General features: G+C 43.6%; 1 protein-coding gene across 5 annotated transcripts in view; it reads left to right on the top strand.

Annotated features, from left to right (window-relative positions):
* Positions 1–23668, top strand: part of adamtsl2 (ADAMTS-like 2) — a 78833-nt gene that overhangs the window by 25702 nt on the left and 29463 nt on the right. For 2 of the 5 annotated variants that reach the window (XR_004560900.1, XM_034171133.1), the window contains exons 3-5: positions 15457–15532; positions 16784–16886; positions 21314–21459. Coding sequence is in view for 4 of the 5 variants with exons in the window: in XM_034171133.1 (XP_034027024.1) it covers positions 15457–15532; positions 16784–16886; positions 21314–21459 (325 nt within the window). In the remaining variant the exon portion in view is untranslated. Of the gene's footprint in view, positions 1–15456; positions 15533–16783; positions 16887–21313; positions 21460–23668 lie in introns of those variants that run through there. The other 3 variants (XM_034171136.1, XM_034171134.1, XM_034171135.1) reach the window with 3 other exon arrangements.

Here is a 23668-nt window from a genome sequence, read left to right as displayed (position 1 = left end):
CAAAAGGGGAGAGGCCGGTGGCTGACGACACTTGGCTGTTGTGGGCATACTCGATCCAGGCCAGATGGGTACTCCAGGCCGCCGGGTGCGCGGCTGTCACGCAACGCAGGGTCTGCTCCATCTCTTGGTTGGCCCGTTCTGCTTGCCCGTTGGTTTGGGGATGATACCCGGATGAGAGACTGACCGTGGCCCCCAGTTCCCGGCAGAAGCTCCTCCAGACGTGCGAGGAGAACTGGGGACCGCGATCGGAGACGATGTCTGTTGGGATCCCATGCAGCCGGACGACGTGGTGGACCAGGAGGTCCGCTGTCTCCTGGGCCGTTGGGAGCTTCGGGAGGGCCACGAAGTGGGCCGCCTTGGAGAATCGGTCCACTATCGTGAGGATAACGGTGTTGCCCTGGGACCGCGGGAGGCCCGTGACAAAATCCAGGCCGATGTGAGACCAGGGGCTATGAGGCACGGGCAGCGGCTGTAGCAATCCCGAAACCTTGCGATGGTCGGCCTTGCCCCTGGCGCAGGTGGTACAGGCCTGGATATAATCCCGGACGTCGGCCTCCAGGGACGCCCACCAGAAGCGCTGCCGGACAACTGCCACGGTTCTTCGCACCCCTGGATGACAGGAGAGCTTAGAACCGTGACAGAAGTCCAGGACTGCAGCCCTAGCTTCTGGTGGGACGTAAAGTCTATTCTTCGGCCCGGTTCCGGGGTCCGGGCTTCGTGCCAGGGCCTCCCGGACGGTTCTCTCTACGTCCCAGGTGAGGGTGGCCACGATAGTGAACTCCGGGATGATGGTTTCCGGTGGATCCGACAACTCCATATTGACTTCGTCTTCATGTACCCGGGACAAGGCATCCGATCTCTGGTTTTTGGTCCCGGGACGGTAGGTGATCCGGAAGTCAAAACGGCCGAAGAACAGTGACCAGTGGGCTTGCCTGGGATTCAGCCGCTTGGCGGTCCTGATATACTCCAGGTTCCGGTGGTCAGTGAAAACCGTGAATGGCACGGACGTTCCCTCCAACAGATGTCTCCACTCTTCAAGAGCCTCTTTCACCGCAAGGAGTTCTCGATTGCCGACGTCATAGTTCCGTTCGGTCGGGGTCAACCTACGGGAAAAATAGGCACACGGGTGAAGGACCTTATCGGTCTTCCCGCTCTGGGACAGCACGGCTCCTATCCCTGAGTCCGAGGCGTCCACTTCAACCACTAACTGGCAACTAGGATCGGGCTGCACCAGAACGGGTGCAGACGAGAAGCGCCGTTTCAACTCCTTGAACGCGGCATCGCAACGATCTGACCAGGTGAAGGGGACTTTTGGTGAGGTCAGGGCTGTCAAGGGGCTAACTAATTGACTGTAGCCCTTAATGAACCTCCTGTAGAAATTTGCAAAGCCGAGGAACTGTTTCAGCTTCCTACGGCTTGTGGGTTGGGGCCAGTCTCTCACCGCCGTAACCTTGGCCGGATCAGGAGCGACGGAGTTGGAGGAGATGATGAACCCCAGGAAGGACAAAGATGTGCGGTGGAACTCACACTTCTCGCCCTTCACAAACAGCCGGTTCTCCAACAACCGCTGCAGGACCTGACGTACATGCTTGACATGGGTCTCAGGATCCGGAGAAAAGATGAGTATATCGTCTAGGTATACGAAGACGAACCGGTGCAGGAAATCCCGCAAGACATCATTAACCAAAGCTTGGAACGTCGCGGGGGCGTTTGTAAGACCGAACGGCATGACCAGGTACTCAAAGTGACCTAAGGGGGTGTTGAATGCCGTCTTCCACTCGTCTCCCTTCCGGATCCGAACCAGGTGATACGCATTTCTAAGATCGAGCTTGGTGAATATTCGGGCTCCATGCAGGGGCGTGAACACCGAATCCAACAGGGGCAACGTGTATCGATTACGAACCGTGATTTCGTTCAGTCCCCTGTAATCAATGCATGGACGAAGTCCGCTGTCTTTTTTACCCACAAAAAAGAAACCTGCGCCCATCGGGGAGGTGGAATTCCGGATCACCCCGGCGGCTAAGGAGTCCCGGATGTAGGTCTCCATTGATTCGCGCTCAGGCCGTGAGAGGTTGTACAGCCTGCTGGACGGGAACTCACCGCCTGGAACCAAATCAATGGCACAATCGTACGGACGGTGGGGGGGAAGGGTGAGCGCCAGATCCTTGCTGAACACATCAACAAGGTCGTGGTACTCCACTGGCACCGTCCCCAGATTGGGCGGGACTCTGACCTCCTCCTTAGCCTGGGAACCGGGAGGAACCGAGGAACCTAAACATACCCGATGGCAGGTCTCGCTCCACTGAACCACTACCCCGGACGGCCAATCGATCCGGGGATTGTGTTTTAACATCCAGGGAAACCCTAAAATCACTCGGGAGGTAGCAGGAGTCACAAAAAACTCGATCTCCTCCCGGTGATTTCCTGACACCACCAGAGTTACAGGTGGTGTTTTATGCGTGATTGGAGGGAGTAGGGAGCCATCTAGTGCTCGCACCTGCACAGGCGAGGTAAGCGCCACCAGAGGGAGCCCTATCTCCCTGGCCCATCTGCTGTCTAGCAGATTCCCTTCAGAGCCCGTATCCACCAGTGCTGGGGCCTTCAGGGTTGAATCCTCATAAAGGATTGTAACCGGGAGTCGTGTGGCAATGTGGGTGTGTCCCACATGAATGTCTCAGCCCACCCCTAGCCCAGTTTCTAGGGGCGGGCGTTGGTGTTTAACCGCTCGGGGCAGTCTCTTACCTGATGCTCTACCGAGCCACAAACAAAACACGCCCCGAGGGCCAGCCTCCTCTGTGTAGCTGGTGCCCTAAATGTGGCCCTGCTCGTGTCCATAGCTTCGTCAGCAGGGGGAGCTGTAACCACACGGAGGGCAGGGGCCGTGGAGCGTGGGGAGGGTGGAGCGCGGTCGGAACCGGAAGGGAGAGGGACGGCGCATGCCCGGCCACGCCCTTCGTCTCGTTCCCGACGGCGTTCTTCTACCCGATTGTCTAATCGTATGACGAGGTCAATAAGCCCATCTAAATCCCGCGGTTCGTCCTTAGCCACCAGCTGCTCCTTAAGAACCAATGACAGTCCGTTTACAAAGGCGGCGCGGAGGGCAGTGCTATTCCAGCCGGACCTCGCAGCCACGATGCGGAAGTCGACTGCATAGGCAGCTGCGCTCCGGCGCCCGTCTCATTGACAGCAGCACGGCTGAAGCGGTCTATCCTCTATTTGGGTGATCGAACACTGTTCTGAACTCCCTCACAAACCCATCATATGTTTGAAGGAGCCGTGAATTCTGCTCCCAGAGCGCTGTAGCCCAAGCGCGTGCCTCACCGCGAAGCAGGTTTATTACATAAGCTATCTTGCTAGCATCGGTCGCGTACATGACAGGACGTTGTGCGAAGACGAGCGAACACTGCATAAGGAAGTCCGCGCACGTCTCCACACAACCTCCGTACGGCTCTGGAGGGCTTATGTATGCTTCCGGGGAAGGTGGGGGGGGGGTCGTTGAACGACCTGTGGAACGTCACTGTTACGCACAGGGTCGACAGGAGGGAGAGCCGCAGCAGCGCCCTGAGGGCGCGCCTCCACCTGCGCGGCGAGAGCCTCCACCCTGCGGTTAAGGAGGACGTTCTGCTCGGTCATTAGATCCAACCGAGTCGTGAAAGTGGTGAGGATCCGCTGCAACTCACCAATCACTCCTCCTGCGGACGCCTGTGCGCCCTGTTCTTCCATTGGCCGTTCAACAGCCGGTTGACGCCCCTCGGGATCCATGACGTTGGCCGAGATATCCTGTTGGGAAAGTGTAGGAACACAGACCTACAACAGGGGGCGCAAATGAACGGACAATGGAGGAAGTCAAATAACAAAGCTTTACTGTTGTGAAACACGCACAACAAACACAACTGATTACAATGTCGAAATAAGCCAAATGTCAACGGTGTCGTGTGGGCAGGCTCGAAGATAGGAGACGTCTGTCCAAGTCGAACCAGAACCACCCGATTTCCTCCGCCACCGAACCCCAGGAATACTGGAGCCGCCAAGTCCCGAACTCCCAGGTGGCCACTGCCTCCGCTCGTCGGATCCGGTACTGCTGGCGAGGAACAGAAACAGTCAGGTGTGGGTGCGGCAGCACCCAGCAACACGTAGGGTGGAAACACCACCTTTACCTCTCGTCAGAAAAATACTGTAGTGTAAGAATGTGAGTACTTATCCAAAAAAAGTCCAATACAGTCTCCAGTTGTACTACTCACTGTCTGCACACAAGCAACAAAGTATTACTGTCAGGAAGACAATAGAATCGGCTGAGAACGTTACCTCTTTGGTAGAGCGATATCTCGGCAATGAGGTGGAGATGCCGTCCTGCTGATATACCCCTGCAGATCCGATGATTGATGACAGCTGTCGCAGGTGATGGGTGACAGCTGTCACTCTGGCTGCTCCTGCAAGGCGGCAGCGCCCCCTAGTGCCTGGAGCCCGCACTCCAGGCAGGGCGCCCTCTGGTGGTGGTGGGCCAGCAGTACCTCCTCTTCAGCGGCCCACACAACAAAGCCAAGATGATGGGTTGCATAAGTAATGTGCCCCTTTAGTATAATACCTGTAAATAATCACTTTTATTGCCAGTTTTCTTCAGACAAGTCAGGGGATGGATACATGAACATTTCCAAGTTACTGAATATGTCTTAGACTTTATTGACATCAATTATGAAGAAATACAAACAGCATGGCACGCCAAGGTAAATCTGCATGGAGCAGACAGTTCTCAAAAACTGATTGACTGTGCAAGAAGGAGAAGAAAACCACCAAGACACCCAGACAACCCAGAAGAAGTTACAGGCTTCTGTGGCTGTGATTGGAGAAATTGTCCATAGTGCATGTTTTGCATTTTGTATCCCCAGTTATACAGTTTCATCATGAAATGGTACAGAGAAGAGGTTTCTTAAAACCAAGACCTGAAAGTTCAGCTACAGTTTGCCAGAATGTACATCTGAGATACAAACCTAGATTTTATGTTTGGTGAAAAAAAAAGCAGGGCTGTGAAATTAAAATGGTAAATTCCGAGGAAAATTTGCAGGGGGTCTGGGGGGGGGGGCGCAGCTCCCCAGGATCCGGGGTCTAGGGCCTTGTGGGGCCCCAGAAACCAAATTAAATTTTCATCTACTGATACATTTTCAACATCTCCTAGAAGAACAAATCTCAAAATTAGTGCATATTTAAATTATCCTAGAGTCAACCTTTCATTTGAACCGTCAATGATCATGTTGAAATAACAGAATACGACGTGGAAATAGGACCTGGTATGATTTTCCTTTTAATTGTAAACCAAATTATGCATTAACTCAGAACAATTAAACTACATGAAATTCATGAAGACTGAAAAGTTATAGTATTTCAAACACCACAGCTAAAGCTTGTAGAATATTTTTTAAAAATCAGGGTAAAATATCAATAACATACCTTATAGTAAAAAAAGCCACACATTCTTGTGTAAATCCACTCAAAGCCACAGTGTCTTTTTTCCCATGAAAAAAGTCTACATTAATAAAAACTAATTTACATTGTTGTGTAAATTCATGTAGCCTAAATTCATTCAAAGCCACAATGTCTTTTTTTTTTTTTTCAATTAAAGAAAGTCTAGATTAATGAAAGAAAAAAGGCACATAATCTCTTCTGAAATTCTGTTTGAACAGCACAATGTTTATTTTCCAGAGAGAGAAAAAAAAATTCTTACCAGTTCGCTTTTCCCGTTTATCTTTCAGATGTGTTCATGAAGCCAGCAACAATTCCACGGATTCTTGTCCTTATCACACTTTTTCAAACCGTCTTTCTCGCCATCTTTGCTCTGTCTGATGTCGCTCTGTGACAGACATGCTGCAAAATTCTTCTTTTAAAACTTGAATGTTCTAAGAGTGTGCGATGTCCACATGCTATGTTTAGCTAAGCGTCGCACAGGAGCCACACAGTGTCACCGCAGCAACCAACCAGTACCGCTTTACGACAACTGTGGCATTTTTCTTCCGCGAATCCGAGGAAACTGATGTATCTGTAACAGACAGATCAGTGTCCGTGGACTTATAAAACTTGCATGATGTCGTAAAAAAAAAAAACGAACACTTTGCGATAAGCATTTTAAAAACTCAGTAACGATCACAATTAAAGAGTACAACACTAACCCCAAAACTTCTGATTTCCTCTATTTTTCATATTCCTTATACTTTCTTGTATCAGACATTCATACTAAATTTAAAACAAAGACCATCTGAAAAATGATGTTTTAAAATAAGATAATTAAAAAAATACTTATTACATTATTTAGTGAAAGTAAAATTGTGTCCAACACCAACTAAACTTACTGTATTTGAAAAAGTAATTTCCCTCAAGTAACATTTAATGCATAACTGGGTTCAGTTACATGAGACACAACAGGTGTATTTGACTCCAGCTCTGCTAAACGTCATTAGTTAAAGAGAACCTTTCCAACAATGGCAAATCGCCTTAAAGGTCTCAACAAGCTGAACACTTTCCCACAGTCAAAATAAATCACAGAAGAAAAGAACAGTGATGAACTATATCAGTCTGGAAAGGGTTACCAAGCCATTTCTGAAGCTCTGGGTCTCAAGAGAACCACAGTGAGTCATATCTGCAGCTGGAGAATGGCCCACAAAGGACAGACTGTCAATTCATCCAAGAAAAGAACCTGAATTAATACCTAGGGAATGACAGAACTGCTTCACCTCAGTTGTCACCATTCAGAATTCCACCATTAGAAATAGACTGTATAAAATTGTGGGAATAGGAGAGCTGTACCATCAAAATCTCTGCTATTAAAAAAACAAAAAAAAAAAACACACACACACACACTGTTAGAGCTCAAGCCAACTGTTTTGGGATAATTCTCCATATCGCATATAGTCCCCTATAAATGATATATAGGAGAGATGGCAGTGGAGTTTCGAGCCAGATTGTTTAATAAAATCTTGGAAAGTGAAAGGTTGTCTGAGGAGTGCTGGTTTCTGTTTTGAAGAACAAGGGTGATGTGCAGAGCTGAAGTAAGTACAGAGGCATAAAGGTGATCAGCCACAGCATGAAGTTACGGGAAAGAGTAGTAAAACTATGATTAGAAAACAGGTGAAGATCTGTGAGCAGCAATAAGGTTTCATGTGGAGAAAAGCACTACAGATGCGATGTTTGGTCTGAGAATACTGATGGAGAAGTACATAGAAGGACGTCTGTCCTGAGAAGAGCCGGAACCACACGATTTCCGCCGCCCCAGAACCTGGTGAATACTGGAGCCGCCAAGTCCCGAATTCCCAGGTGATCACCGTCCCCGACTGTCGGATCTGGTACTGCTGGCGAAGAACAAAGACAGTCAAGTGTGGGTGTGTGTACACCCAGTAACAACAACGGTGGGAATGCCACCTCCACCTCTCATTCAATATGTTGCAGCGGTCTCAGCTGAAAAGGAGCGCCATCTTGCACAGCCTCCTCACAAACGACCGGTTCTCCTGCAAATTCTCACAATAACAGAGTTACAAATCTCACAAAAAGGCTGAGAGTATTACCTCCTATGAAGTATGATATCTCGGCAACGAGGTGGAGATGACGTCTGGTCTTTATGGAGTGAGATGATGTTGAGTAGATGGGTGACAGCTGTCAAGAGGTAATGAGCGACAGCTGTCACCCCCGGCTGTGTCCATGGCGGCAGCGCCCTCTCGTGCCTGAAGCCCGCACTTCAGGCAGGGCGCCCTCTGGTGGTGGGCCAGCAGTACCTCCTCTTCTGGCGGCCCACACAACACATATACAAGGATAGTGTGACAGCAGTGAGATGCGCAGTACGAATGACAGACTCATTCAAGGTGGAGGTGGGATTACACCAAGGATCAGCTATGAGGCCGTTCTTGTTCGCAGTGGCGATGGACAGGTTGACGGACGAGATCAGGGTGGAGTGAGTGGAGAAAGCTGGCAGGAGTGATTTGTGACTGAAGAATATCTGCAAGAGTGAAGGGAAAGTCTACAAGATAGTAATGAGACCAGATATGTTGTACAGCTTCGAGATGGTGGCACTAACAAAAAGAGGTGGCAGAGCTGAAGATGTTTTGATTCTCTTTGGGAGTGACGAGGATGGACAGGATTAGGAAACAAAATCAGAGAGGCAAGTTTGAGATGTTTGGACATGTGCAGAGGAGGGACTCAGAATATATAGGGAGAAGGATGCTGAGGATAGAGCCACCATACAGGAGGAAAAGAGGGAGGCCAAAGAGGAGGTTGTGGATGTGCTGAGGGAGGACATGCAGGTGGTTGGTGTGACAGAGGAAAATACAGAGACAGTGGTGGGCACAGCTAACCAAAAAGTTAGCGTCGATAAGAGTTAATCCCCTAATTGAAAGTTAAGTTTTATAAAGCTAAACCGATAAGCCCCTAAAAAATTTAGCGGAAGTTACAGATAAAAGCTCACCTGATAACTTTTAGTATTGACTCCAGTACACTGGCAGCTACTGATATTTCTGAAAAAAATCGAAGGCAATCACAAACAATAGCAAGCCAGCACTTCTGTCTAAGATCAGCCTTCTCTCAGCAAAAGCGAGCTGGTCACCAGAGATGGGAGGAAAAAAGGAAAGTGGGGGAAGATAATTTTTCACAGCCATACAGTCTTGCCAGATGTGTTCCGGAGTCATGCATAACCACGCAATTTTGACTTATGGTTGAAATTTTAAACAAACTAACTCCATACAAGTTTTTGAAACTCCCATCACCTCTGTTGATTTTACAATTTATTTTCACATCCATACAGTCTTGCAGACATGTCATGGAGTCATGCACAGCCAAACAGTTTTGACTTATGGTTAAAATTTTAAACAAATTAATTCCAGACAAGTTTTCAAAATTACTGTCACCTCTGTTGATTTTACAAAGTGAAAATATCAACTGTATGTTTTAGTTTTAAAGTAATGTACAAATTCTGAAGGTTTGACAAACAGGCACGTGTCGAAAGGCATTATGGGAAAATTCAAATGACCTGCTCTCATCACTTCCTCCCCCCTCAGTCAAAATGCAGAGAACACTGCCATCTACTGAATGGGAGTGTAAATAGACCAACTGTAATTTGTGTGTGAGGTTTCAAATCTTGCAAAATGTCACAAAATTTCAGAAAGTTCGCATTGAGAGTGTCTGAGCAACGTTTCAGGGTCTCATGCAGCAGTCTCTTTAAAATGTTATGAAAGGCATAAAAGTTACATTTGGGTTGTGTAATGTTCATTTGCAGTTGTCGTCATGTAGAGTAGTTTCTCAGTGTTATTTTGACTGCAGCAACTCTCTGGTGTGCAAGGGATTATGGGATATCTCAAAGGAGTGAATTGTGGTACTTTAAAATGATATACTGTTGTGAAACTGAAATAAACAAAAAATATGCCGATTTTGACACCCCCTGTAAAGTTACTGTAACTTGGTTTTTACAATGCCTGTGATCTGTGATCCACTTATATTGAGATGTTCTGAATATGTTGGTCTATTTATACACCTATCCCATAGATGGCAATATTCTCTGCATTTTGATGGGGGAGGGTGGTAGTGATGAGAGCAGGTCATTTGAATTTTCCCATAGTGCCTTTCGGCACGTGTCTGTTTAATTTCAGACCTTCAGAATTCGTGCATTACTTTAAAACTAAAATATATAGCTGATATTTTCACTGTGAAAATAACAGAGCTGTTTCGCTAAACTGTACGGAATTAGTTTGTTTTTAAATGAAACCATGAGTGAAAGCTGCTTTGCAGTTCATGACTCCTGCCCACTCTGTGACTATGTGAATATCGGCATGTTGAAAGTAAATTACGTCTTTTTTGTTTTGTTTTGTTTTGTTTGTTTGTTTTTTTTTGCAATAGCACCTGGTCTGCCCACTTTTACTGGGGGAGGACTAGGGATGGGTTGTTATGATTTGAAGCCAGGATCTGAACAAAGGCTGAGATTTCCCAAATGCAGAGCAGTCACGACAAAAGGTTGAATTTTTAAAGAATACCAGGTTTAATGCTGGACTGGTGACAAGATACAAAAACAGTTGAGGAGCAGGAACAACCAAAATACAAAATTCACCCACTCAGGTTGTGGGGAGATCCAGGGCGTGAGGAGACAAAGCAAAACTTAAGTTGACAATCTTCCAGGGAGTGCAAAAACCAGAACTGAGTACTTACAAAAAGGGAGCAGTGGAGAACACAGGACATCAGAAAAGGTGAGCAGTCACTTTAACAACAGAATGATAAGTAGCATGCTGCATGGACAAAGACGAAAAGCAGCACAGGAATCAGCTACCACAGGAAAACAGCTACAATGGACCAGCATGGGACATGAACACAGGTGAGGTTAAATACAGAGTCTGATGAGTGAATTAATTCCAGCTGGAAACTCAGAAGAAGTGTGAAGACTAATTTAAGACACTAGATGGCGGCAGAGAACAGAACATAGATGACTGAAGAGTGCAAACATGAAGTGACCCAACATACTAATAAGCCTAATGACATAGAAAGGAACAATGACAAACACACAGTGGAAAGACCAAGACACAAGCAACCACAGGAGTGTAGGACAAACTTGGTTGGAAAGAAAGATGAGAGAACAGACAAAACATAATGTAAACAAAGGGCGGGGTCTAACCAGACCGACAGCACTGCACGCTCAGTGAGAAGTACCCAGACACAGAGCGTGCACATGCTCCAGGAACAACACAGAGGAAAGAGGGATAATATGCACACATACGCAGCAAGACAGAAGAGGGCCAGCATACATGTCAATGTGGACTAGGAGGGGGGCGTGCCAGGACACATGCGCATATAGCTGAGCACACTAACCAGACGTGCACATACACCTACACACACACACACACACACACACACACACCTGACTCCAACTCCTTCATCCAAATGACAAACCCACAGATTCACAAAGACAGAAATCATGGACAGAGCAAATACAACAGAAACTTGGACACTGACCATTCAGAAGACAGGACAGACAGACAAGGAAGAAGACAAAATACAAGACCTCAAAAACAACCTGAAGGGACCCTAACATGGGTATTGATAAGATTTTATCAATATCGGTACTATTATCTATTCCGCTTATTGATCCGATTCCTTATCAATACCTCTTGTGAATTTTATGTGTACTAAAAGTAGGTTTTACAGGTTTTCCATGTCAACAACATTTTATTGAGTCTTAAAGTAAATAAATATGAAATTGGTCACTGGATCTTTAAACTCTGGACATAATAAACTCTACATGGTGGATCCTTGATCTCTGGACATAAATAAAAATAAACAAAATCTGTAGTTTTTGTCAAAAGCATTTCCTTTCAGACATTGTTGGCTTGAATGTCTTTCCATACATCTGAGCTCTTGCAGCTGGTTGTGCTGCATGTCAGGATGTAATTCATAAAGAATGCAGGATGTCTCATTTTGGGAGGGAAAAAAAGTCGATTGTAGTTTATTGTCTGTATTACAGCGTTTGGAAAGAGGTGTCATTTTACTTAAAGCGGTGTTTCGCTTTGAAGTTATTCATTCCGACCGGACTCTGTCTCAGCAGAGAGCTGCGCAGCGTTTGGAGCTGTGCCAATGGAACGGAGGACGATTCTCGTTTCTTGACTGCAACAAGAGTCCCAGTTAGTGACTTTAATCCACACAAAAGTGACTCACAATTGACATGTTTTAATGGCTTTGAGAGGAGTTAAGAAGTGGACTTTCCGCTTCTGAAGAGCAGCGAATCAAAGCACCAACGAGCCAGCAGATAGAAGCACTGCTTCATTGGTTCACGCTCCAAAGTGGTACAGAAGGTACAGAAGTGGTTGATTACAGAGCTGCTGCAGCATCTGCAATCAACGTAGAGAAATGATCATTTTTCTGACAAACACGCTCAAAAACCTCGGCCACTCTGAAGGACTGATAAGGGAATCGTTAAGCAAAAAGGCTATTGATATCAGTGGATCAAATAATTTCTTAACGATACCCGAAAAGAACCAGTCCTCCCAACCCTAGGGAGGACTGAGCTTCTCACAGCAGTCTGTTTATTGCAAACCACACAACAGGAATGAACATGTAGCATTTTAGGTTTTAGGGCAGCACAGTGGCTTAGTGTTTAGCATTGTTGCCTCACAGCGAGAATGTCGTGGGTTCATTTCCCGTGGCCTTTCTGTGTGGAGTTTGCATGTTCTCCCCGTGTGTGCGTGGGTTTCCTCCGGGTGCTCTGGTTTCCTCCCACATCCAAAGACATACGGGTTAGGTGGATTGGAATCTTTAAAATTGTCCGTAGGTGTGTGTGTGGGTGTGTCTGTGTTTGTTTGTCTGTTTGTGGCCCTGCGACAGACTGGCGTCCTGTCCAGGGTGTACCCCGCCTCGCGCTCTATGACTGCTGGGATAGGCTCCAGCCCCCCGCGACCCTTAATTGGACTAAGCAGTAGAAGATGGATGGATGGATTTTAGGTTTTACAGATGTATCTGACCGTTCAGCTTTATCTCTATGCCAGCAAAAAAAAAAAAAAGTTAGCAGAGTGAAAGTTATCAGAACTAAATTTAGCGGAAGCTAATTGGTCCACTGACAGTTTTTAAAGTTAGCTGAAAAGTTCATCCGCTAGTGGAAATGTTAGCTTTGCTAATTAGCGGTTAGCGGATTTGCAGAACTGTGCCCACCACTGTACAGAGGACAGGGTGAGATGGAAACTATTGATCTGCTGTGGCGACCCCTAACGGGAGCAGCCGAAGGAAGAAAAAGAACATGAGTGAAGAAGAGGAATATGATGCTGCTCAGGTGGTGACAGTTAGGAGACAAAGTCAGAGATGCAAGAGAACACAATTGCATCCTGCTGATTTTCCTTCTCCTGAAGTGGCCCATAGCAACTATGTAAAATATCGTCACACTCTCCAACAATGCATCTGGCTGCATATGCTTTGATATTTCAAAGTTCCACAAGTTTAGCCTGATGGTCACTAAACATCCCGTTGCCAGCATTTCAGTTGTGTTTAGGGATGGGTATTGATAAGATTTTATCGATATCGATGCCATTATCGATTCTGCTTATCGATTCTGCTTATCGAGCTGATTCCTTATCGATTCCCTTATCGATACCTTGTGAATTTTGTACTAAAAGTAGGCTTTACAGGTTTTCTATGTATTTCATTGAGTCTTAAAGTAAATAAATATGAAATTGGTTACTGTATCCTTGATCTCTGGACATAAATAAAAATAAACAAAACGGTGTTTCGCTTTGAAGTTATTAATTCAGACTGGATTCTATTGTTCTAACTTGACTCGGCAGAGAGCCGCACAACGTTTGGAGCTGTGTGAACAGAACGGAGGACGATTCTCGTTTTTTTGTTGCAACAAGACAGGAGTCCCAGTTAGTAACTTTAATCCGCACAAAAGTGACTCACGATTGACATATTCAGAGATGAAAGTGATGAAAATCAAAAAAAGCTGAAACCCAAAATTAGCCCCCAACACCACCCACACAAAAATGTTTCAATTCTAGAAGGTCTGAAATGCAATCTGGGACTATTCCAGACAATAAACTGGAGTGAGTGCAGCATCCATTTAGGTGAGAAAAAAAACAACTTTCCTTATTCATATTCATTCCAGTAGTATTCTGCTCTTACAAGGATGCAGCAGTTTTCTAGCTTGGCAGATAGTTCTGGAGGAAATCACTGAAGAAATTAACAAACTGAAAATATGGTTTGACTGAAACAATTTGTCATTAAACTTAAATAAGACAGGGATGAAATGGAGGTGTAAGAGTCACTAGGTGTTCACAGGAAACACTTATTTATTTCTGTATGTATTTATTTATGTTCATTGTTAGTTGCTTTTATATTTTCTGTTGTGTTTCTATTCAGGTTCTTTTTGTCTCTTTCTTTAAAATTGTACATAATAAGTATATATTGTATATAATAATCATTAGATTTTTAATATATAAACAAAAATTAATTTAAGAAATATTACAATTTGAAAACAAATGCACCTGAACGTGATGACAGCTGCAATTGCTTAATGCTAACTTTTAACATTGAAAATGCCATAGACATGTTAACGCGTTTGCATCGCTCCCGTTTTTAAGTTATAAAATAAATCTATCAACTGTTTCAGAAGACCATAACAGGTCGGTTTAACATAGAAAAGGTAAATAATACTCACAGATGTATACTCTTTATGGTTTTAGCGGGGGAAAATTAAGCGAAAGAAAGAAAGAATAAATAAAGCAGTAGATCGAAGCATTGGTTCGATCTGTTGCTTCGAAGCAATGCTTCATCTATTGATCGAAGCACAGCTTCAATCTGCGAACCACTGCTTCGATTGGTTCAAGGTTCAAAGCAATGCTGCGCTGCAGAAAAATTGATTACGGACCCGCTGCAGGGTCTGTAATCAATGTAGAGAAATTATCATTTTCCTGACAAACACCCCCCAAAACAACAGCCACTCTGAAGGACCGATAACAGAATCGTTAAACACAAAGCTTATTGATGTCGGTAGATCGAATCATTTCTTAACGATACCCGAAAGGAACCGGTTCTCGATACCCATCCCTAGTTGTGTTTCTTGATTCTTTCATTTGTTCCCATTAAGAATACAAAAAGAGCTGTCCACTTAAGGAGAAGTGACACAAACAGCAGCTTCAGGCTTCATACAGCTTCAGCTTTGATACTTCCAAGTTCCGTGAGTTCCACATGATGGTCATTCAGCATCCATTTGCCAGCATCACATTTGTGTTTCTTGATTATTTCATTTGTCCAGCCACAGTCAAAATGCAGGTAAGCACAGACATTAACAGCAGTGCCTTTAGCCATCCCACGGAGACTGCAACAGAACCGTCCACTTTAGACGCCATTCCGACGCTGCTTCCTCGCCAAGCCTTCATGGCTACACTCTTCCAAAATACAATAAACCTGTGCTGCTTTCTCTTAGACACATGGAGAAATAAAACTCTATTGCCAGGTGCTGCAAAGTGAAACTTCACTATGTGAATGTGCCCAGACGTTTGACTGTCTCCTATAAAACACCGGATGTTGACGACACACTGCATTCGGGGTCAATTTTGCCTATATGTGATAGGAAAAATTATATATGGACTATTTCGAAGCAAAATTGTCATGTTAATTGTATATTGTTATTTAAACAATCCAGAGATCCTGGTCTGTCGGGGGGGTGTCCCAAACTAACAATAAAAGTTTGCATTTATCTGTAAAGTATATTAAACACGCTGGCTATTTAGATGAACCTCGCACAGTATCCTTTAGTTTGCACCACACGCTCGACATGGACATAAATGACCGTCAGCCCAGTCTGTCTCACAATCACTTTTCATGCTGCACATCATGAGCTTGCCTTGGCTGGGAATTTTTGGCCAGTGAATTGAATGTTTGTGACTTTTGCTGATGAGTCCTCTCACTCAGAATTGTCTCACTGAAAATTTGCTTTTTGTTCACTGTTTAAAGAAAGAAAGTTGCTGCTGGGAAGGACAACATGACCTGTACAGGAACAGCTAAGAAATATCGCCTCTGCAACACTAAAGTGAGCTCACACTCAGTAGTTTTTTCACCATTATATATCACATCCTTGTAATGAACAAACACAGTTCTTGCAGACTGACTGCAGATGACTGTAGTCGTAGTTCTACACCTCCCTAACCTACAGTGAGGCAAATATGTATTTGGTCCACTGTCGATTTTGCAAGTTTTCACACCTACAAAGAATAGAGAGGTCTGTTGGTTTTATTGTAGGTACACTTCAACTGTGAGAGACAGAATAAAAAAAGTCAGAAAATCATATTGTATGCTTTTAAATATTTAATTTCCATTTTATTGCATGAAATAAGTATCTGATCAACTACCAACCAGCAATTAAGAAGTCCTCCTATTCTGCACTCTTTACCTGTATTAATTGCACCTGTTTGAACTTGTTACCTGTATAAAAGACACCTGTTCACACACTCAATCAGTCACACTGCAACCTGTCCACCATGTCCAAGACCAAAGAGCTGTCAAAGGACACCAGGGACAAAATTGTAGACCTGCACAAGGCTGGGATGGACTACAGGACAACAGGCAAGCAGCTTGGTGAGAAGACAACTACTGTTGGCGTAATTATTAGAAAATGGAAGAAAGACATGATGTCTGTCAATCTCCCTCGGTCTGGGGCTCCATGCAAGATCTCGCATCATGGGGAAGGATGATTCTGAGAAAGCCCAGAACTACACAGGAGGATCTGGTCAATGACCTGAAGAGAGCTGGGACCACAGTCATAAAGATTACATTCGTAATACACGATGCCGGCATAGTTTAAAATCCTGCAGGGCAGCAAGGTCTCCCTGCTCAAGCCAGCACATGTCCAGGCCCGTTTGAAGTTCACCAGTGACCATCTGGATGATCCAGGTGAGGCATGGGTGAAGGTCATGTGGTCAGATGAGACCAAAATAGAGCTTTTTGGTATCAACTCCACTTTCCGTGTTTGGAGGATGAGAACAACCCCAAGAACACTGTCCCAACCGTGAAGCATGGGGTTGGACGCAGAGGGTCACCCCTTTGAGTCTGGTCTGCTTGAGGTTTCTTCCTCAGAGGGAGTTTTTCCTTACCACTGTTGCTCTGGGGGTTGGTAAGGTTAAACCTTACCTGTGTGAAGCACCTTGAGGCAACTCTGTTGTGATTTGGCTCTGTATAAAGAAAAATAAATTGAAAATAAATTGAAATAAATGTTTAATACCATTTAATGTTGTCTTAACAAGCGTGACATAGATTACTTTTTAATGGTCTTTTTGTACTGCAGGACTGTCCTTCTACTGGGCGGAGCTTTAGGGAAGAACAGTGCTGGTCCTTCAACTCCCAGCTTTACAATGGGCGGAACTACCAGTGGAAACCTCTGTATCCTGGTAATAACACTAATAAAAGTCTCTGACTCCCATGAAAGGTGGCTGAGGTTTTTGCTGTCTCAGCTGTTTAGCTTTAGACATCGGCAGCATGTTTTTAATCACTTCACAAAACAGGTTCATTTTCATGATATGCTTTAATGGATTTGATTTGTTTTATTTTCTTCCTTCACTATATTCTGAATTTTTCTCTGATTGGGTGAAAATTTCTGCAGTGTTTTTCTTTAGTAGGTTATTAAAAAACAAAAAAGTACTACTGAAGGTCCTGTGGTATCCTGTCCAGGGTGTTCCCCGTCTCATGTCCTGTGACTGCTGGGATAGGTTCCAGCTTCCAGGTGACCCTTAATTGTAAGACTGGAAGAAGCTGGTAGAGAAAATAAATGAATGAGTACCACTGGAGTTGTCATGTTGTACTTTTCTTCCTGTAATGACTGTAAATGTTGTTAATGACTTGGAGTTCCAATATGTTGACCCATGTTCCTTTCACGGTTGCATTTCCTGTCTTCTGTACTTGTTCAAGACACTTGATCTATATTGTCCCAGTCCACCCAGCAGTAAATGTGTGCCAACCTTGGTTGGGGAAGTAATCTGTGTCCCATCCAAGGGGAGTCATAGAAACAAATCTGCTTCATACTACAACATTTTGGGATCAGCTGCAATGATTCTCAGAGCCTATGTAGGAAATAATTCTTCTTCTTCTATCCATAAAGATCAGATAAAGTAGTCATTTAATGTTACAGTGGGAATGAGGACCCACCTGGATGATGTCATGCATATCATTATCATTCTTTTGTGATTTTTGTGTGTAGGCTCTCAGTTGTCCAGGTGGTTTCCATAGTAGAGAAGCTTGAATCTTCGACTGGACTGGGTTGCTTAACGTCCTCGCGTCAAGCAACGCAGTCTAGTCGAAGATTCAAGCTTCTCTACTATTATTTTGTGACTGAAAATCAGACAAGCCAGGTGTTGTGACACAGCAACAGGCTTATGTCACACCTGTGAACCAAAAAGTGAAGAATAATTCTGTTTCATCACCTGAAGATGTTATTGGAGTTCAGAGCTACAGGATATTGATGTGTGTGGTAGGTTACAAAACTAAAACATTGGTTACAGTGTTGTGCATTAGCACTGAAAAAAGGGCAAAATACAAACTGATTGACAGGTAAGTTAAGACATTACTTAACATAAGGGGTACATTTACTGTATGTACCCCTTGTATTTTCATTTTCAATAAATAAAAAAGAACAGCCACATCTTTGTCCGCTACACTATTTGCTACCATGAATGTGTTTTTACCCACAAAAACAACATCATATTGCCAAGAGAGGAAAACAAATGTTACATGGAGCGACCATTGTGTGGTGTTGGGTGCAAAGGACTCCGGGTGACAGATTTAGGTAAGTTAGGTAAGTACCTTGTGTACATGTCCATACTTAGCAGTATGTCCAGTTCTTGGTCATTCATTGTCCATCCTGCTCATCCACTGATAGTAATTTGATTCTTAGGGCTTATGCATTTTGTTCAGGGTCACCACAGCTGACCTTCAGTAGATGCAGTTCCAGATGCACAGGAATATTGTGGCACAGGTGGGCTTTTAACCCTGTACATTCTTGCTGAGTGGCAAGAATGGTAACCATTGTCCCAGTGTAAATGATGTGTAAACTATAAACAGTGTAAACTGATCATGCCGGTAATATTAGGGAAAACAATCTTGCTGTTTCACCACTTTTTGAGAAAATAAATATGACGGTCATGTATTTCATGCTTTTGCAGTTATAAGATGAAGAGTCACTCCAAAGGAAATATTAAAATTGTTGTTTGTGTATTGAATGTTGTACACTGTCAACAACAACAAATCATAGTGTGATTTTTTTTTTTAAAGATATCTCAGCTGTGGGTTATCATATTGTGGCATTCTTCTGACTCCTAGTGGCCAAATAATACATTAATGCAACTTGAATGGTACAGCTTTTTCCTTCACCCACTTGTTCCACTTGGGAGAAGGGCTGGAGTGTATCCCAGTGTCATCGGGCGAGAGGCCGTCTATCACAGGGCCACGTACAGTTAGACAAACACATTCACGGACTCTCACTCAGACCTTTGGTCAATTTAGAGCCATAAATTCACCCAACCTGCAAGTTTGTGGAAGTGAGAAGAAGCCAGAACAAACCCACACAATCTTGGTGAACATGCAAATTCCACACACAAAGGACCAGGTTAGATGTGATCCCAGGACCTTCACTGCTAACCACTAAGTCACCGAGCTGCTCTGCCTTTTTAAAGAATGTGCTTTATGTTCTTTCTAACATTACAGTTTCACCAGAACCAGAGGTTCGCAAACTCTGTGTGTCAAGTTTTAGTCCACATGAACGCTTTGTCTGAATAGATTTCGCTGAATCATAATACACACCTGGGGGAGGTGATGGACTATTGCGTTACGTGGTGGGCTTGAGAACTGTCTACTCCACACAGATTTACCACAGAGTGCCATACTGTTTGTATTTCTTCATAACTGATGTAAATAAAGCCCAAGACATATTCAGTGTCTTGGAAATGTTCATGTATCATCCTCTCACTTGTCTGAACCCCCCCCCCCCCCCAAAAAAAAAAACTGGCAATAAAACTGATTATTTACAGGTATTATACCAAAGTGTTCCATTACTTATGCAACCCATCATCTTGGCTTTTATATTTTTAATTAATTTATGTCAAGTTGTAGAGATTTGCTTTGACTTTAAGGAAGATAATTTTAGAAAGTTATAATTTTTATTTGTTCTTTGTATTTGAAATGGCATAAACAAAATGTGTGAAACACCAAGTGTTCCAATACTTTTGGAGGGCACTGTATTTCAACAAATTTGTCCATAACCTGCTGCCATGTCTGTTATTTTATTTCTCTCTCTCTCTCTCTCTCTCTCTCTCTCTCTCTCTCTCTCTCTCTCTCTCTCTCTCTCTCTCTCTCTCTCTCTCTTTCTTCTCATTTTTGGTGATTGTCATATTGGTCTTAAATTGTGTTCCTTCTGGCATTAAAAAAGACCTTAAAGGTATAGTGCCAGTGGGTTTTTAAGATTTAAGTCATAAAAATAATTTTCTTTGGCACCACTATAATTTTATTCCTTTGCATGTAGATAAGGAGTTGATAGTATGATATTTCCAATATGATCAAAATTCATGCTGTTTGGAAACAATTTAGAATTTCAAACCCTGAGGGGGAGAAATTCAAACAATTAGATGCTATGACCAACATTTGGTAGATTTGAAAGTGATTTACAAGAAATCTTATGGATGTTTACATCAGATGGGTCACAGGTAATCTCAAAACCTCTCGCATGCACACATGCGCTTTCTCTTGTTGTTAGTCTGCATTACGACAATGAAAAGACAATATTCACTATGGAATTTCCCCCAGATAAATACGTGCTCCTCATTAAAATGAGCTGTAATTTTGCAACAGGCTACAAACATAAACCTGGATTATAATGCTTGGATTTTGGTACAAACTAAATTTTCTCAGTTTGTGAAATTTGAAAAGCCATACAGCTTTAAATCTGTTACCTTAAAATGTAGGAACCATGATTTATAATCTAATTGCTTGAAATAAATTAATTTCAAGTATCTGCAATTTGTTGAGTTGTCAACAAACTGATCATAAAAATCATTGGCCTTTTTACAACTATATATACAAGTTGTAATCTTCTCCAAATTTTGGCAATTAATTAGAATTTGTATATTGTTTAACCCTATTTATCAACAATTATTACAGCTAATTTCATATTAATAAATTCCAAATTTATGTTTGTATTCAGTGCAATGGTGACACATTTATTTAGATTTATATTTAGAATTGTTTAAGTTATACTACTTCATTCGTAGCACTGCATGAGGACTGTAATGCAGTGTGCAGTAGTAATAACACAAAGAGCAGTAAAACAAGTCATTCTGCAGGGACAGTAGAAGGATTTATAGTCAAACTAAATGTAAAAGAAGTAGCAGCAAAACATACTCCAGGACTATTAGTATTATATTTATTTTATTTGTTTTAGGTATTCAAGATGCTTCACCACTCATCGAAGTGGGTTCTTCATTCTAAAGTAAAATGTTTTAGAAACCTAAGTTATGGCCCTCCGGTGTCTGCACTGATAATTCAACAAGGTTGTTTTGGTGAACAATAGAGAAGGACTTGGCTACAGGTACGAGACAAGCACGCTGGCCCAGTGGTACCACTGAGTGTGTGTCATAATAATACTGCAGGTAATGCACTATAGGTAGAGAAAAAATGGGTCAAAACTCTGCCAGCAGTAGGATTAACAGCTGTAGCGGCAAGCAAATATTGGTATTAACACAGATTAATGATTTAATAATAAAAAAAAGATTGTTTACTGTGTTAATTGAGATAAGTGACCTTTGACCTGTATTATGCTGTATATCTCCAGACGATTATGTTCATATCTCCAGTAACCCCTGTGACCTTCACTGCACCACAACTGATGGCCAGAGGCAGCTGATGGTGATGGCACGCGATGGCACTTCGTGCAAATACAGCAGCTACCGCGGCGTCTGCGTGGATGGTAAGTGTGAGGTGAGTCCAGCTTCCCTTTTACTTTGTACCTGCTTCATTTCCCCTCATGAGAATTATGGATTTTACTTTCTCAAAGTGAAAATATCCAGCACCATATTAAGGAGTATAGAGTCTCTGTCAGTCTCTTACTGCAAAAGTGAAAATGACTGTTAAATCTAAATGATCAATCGCACCAGACACATTGAAAGTTTTATATAGACGAGCACATCTTTAATATGTCTTTAAAAAAAACAAGTGTTCAGTCAGAAGACCTTTATCTGGACATTGCACATATTAAAGATCTGCTTAGAGTTAAGTATGCAGAAAATTCTTATTATTAATTGCTACTTTTTCTGGCACCTCAGTGTTTGTGAGTGCAGTACACAGCTTTATAATATAGTACATTCAAGCACAATAATACAAAGAAATTGTTCCCACACCAGAAAGATGAGGGTTTTCCAGTTTCATGTGCTGGATGTGACCAGGACAATTTCCTTTTGGATTGTTTTAAAGTTCTCAGTCAATGCTAAAAGCACTATACCAGTCACTGAGTGTCCTCAAATCCCAGGGGATGCTGCCATTTTAATTCAAATTATTTCATTTATATAGCACCAAATCACAGCAAAGTTGCCTCGAGGAGCTTCACACAAGTAAGGTCTAACCTTACCAACGCTTAGAGCAAGCACACAGGTGACTGGTAAGGAGAAACTCCCTCTGATGATTTCAGGAAGAAGCCTCAAGCAGACCCAGACTCAAAGGGGCGACCCTCTGCTTGGTCCATGCTACAGACACAAAATACAATACAAATATACAGGAAATTTTGGGAGTCCATGCTAGTGTACAGGACGGGAGGCTTGCAGAAACAGACACCACCCCATCTCTGGGTGGAGCTGCACCTCAAACAGAAAGAAAAGAATCAGGCAGCAGAAAGACAACAAATACAGTATAATTTGAGATTAGATGAGATGAGATATACTTTATTGATCTCACAGTGGAGAAATTATGGTTACACTCCTGTTACCTCAGACAGCAATTAGTCCACAGTTATTACTTGTTTACCGTAATAATGGCACACATCAGAACTTAAGACAACACATACACATTTGACATTGTTTATGTGCACTAAATTTGAAGAAGTCCGTTATCCGAATTGAGGCAAGTGGGTGAAGGTCGCGCAGCAGCCCTGAGTTGCGCCACCATCAGCTTGGGGGGGGGGGGGACCAGCAGCAGCTAAAACTGCGCCGCCCCCGCTGAAGGGAAGGGAGTGACGTGAGCAGAAGCCGGAGTGGGTGTGTGTGTGTGATGGGGGGGTAGGAGGGGGGGTGGGAAGAGGGAGTGGAGCATGCTTCAGTCTTGTGAAACAGTTTATTGTCTTTGTGAGTTAAGAAAACAGCCAAATAATCACCAAGTCCTGAAGACATTCCTCTGGAGGAAAAACAGTCGGGCATTTTGTCCTTCAGGCTTGATAAGCCTGCCGTGTTGTGGTTTGAGCAGTGAAAAACACTTTTTGCATTTCCACTTGAATAACCAAATCCCAATTATGAATTCAGAATATTCCCAATTATGAATTAAGAATATTCCCCGGCCTCCAAAAGCTTCAACTTCATCTGCAAGGCATGCATCTGCTCCAAGATGTCATCCAGTTTGCATCTGAGTTCAAAAGTCATCGCAGTCTGAGAATGCAATACCTTGCCCACGTCGTTAATCATGACGGACAAGCGAGGGGCCGTGGTTCTTGATGCCGCCGTCCTGCCAATTTTCCGATAGATCAGGGCAGCACATAAGCCAGAAAGTACCAGCCCTGCTACCATAAGACCAAATGTGAATAAATCCTTGATGTAGTAGGGACTTGAAGGTTAAAGCAGAGAGCAGAGATAAGGGAGAGTGGAAGAGATGCGACCACCCTTGTTGGAGTCCCAAGCTGAAAGCATTGTCAGCATTAAGCAACAAGAAAAACAAGAAATACTAAGGTGATTGCCGGCCACTAGCCCTAAGCTTCACTAAAAGACCCAGAATTTAGATAAAGTTGAGGCTGCGGCATGCTCCATTTACTAATAAAATGAATTTAAAGGATAAAAAGCATAGTAACATACTATGCAAATATGCTAGCCATATGAAAAGTCTGGACGTGATAGTCTCCACAGAATCAGACTGTTTTAACGCAGGGAGATCATTCCACAGAACAGGGGCATGATAAGAAAAAGCTCTGTGACCCACAGACTTTTTATTC

This window comes from Thalassophryne amazonica, chromosome 5 (genome assembly GCF_902500255.1).
Source record: "Thalassophryne amazonica chromosome 5, fThaAma1.1, whole genome shotgun sequence".
Classification (NCBI taxonomy): Eukaryota; Metazoa; Chordata; class Actinopteri; order Batrachoidiformes; family Batrachoididae; genus Thalassophryne; species Thalassophryne amazonica.
The sequence above is the reverse complement of the archived record's forward strand: the minus strand, read 5'-3'. Positions and strand labels throughout refer to the sequence as shown.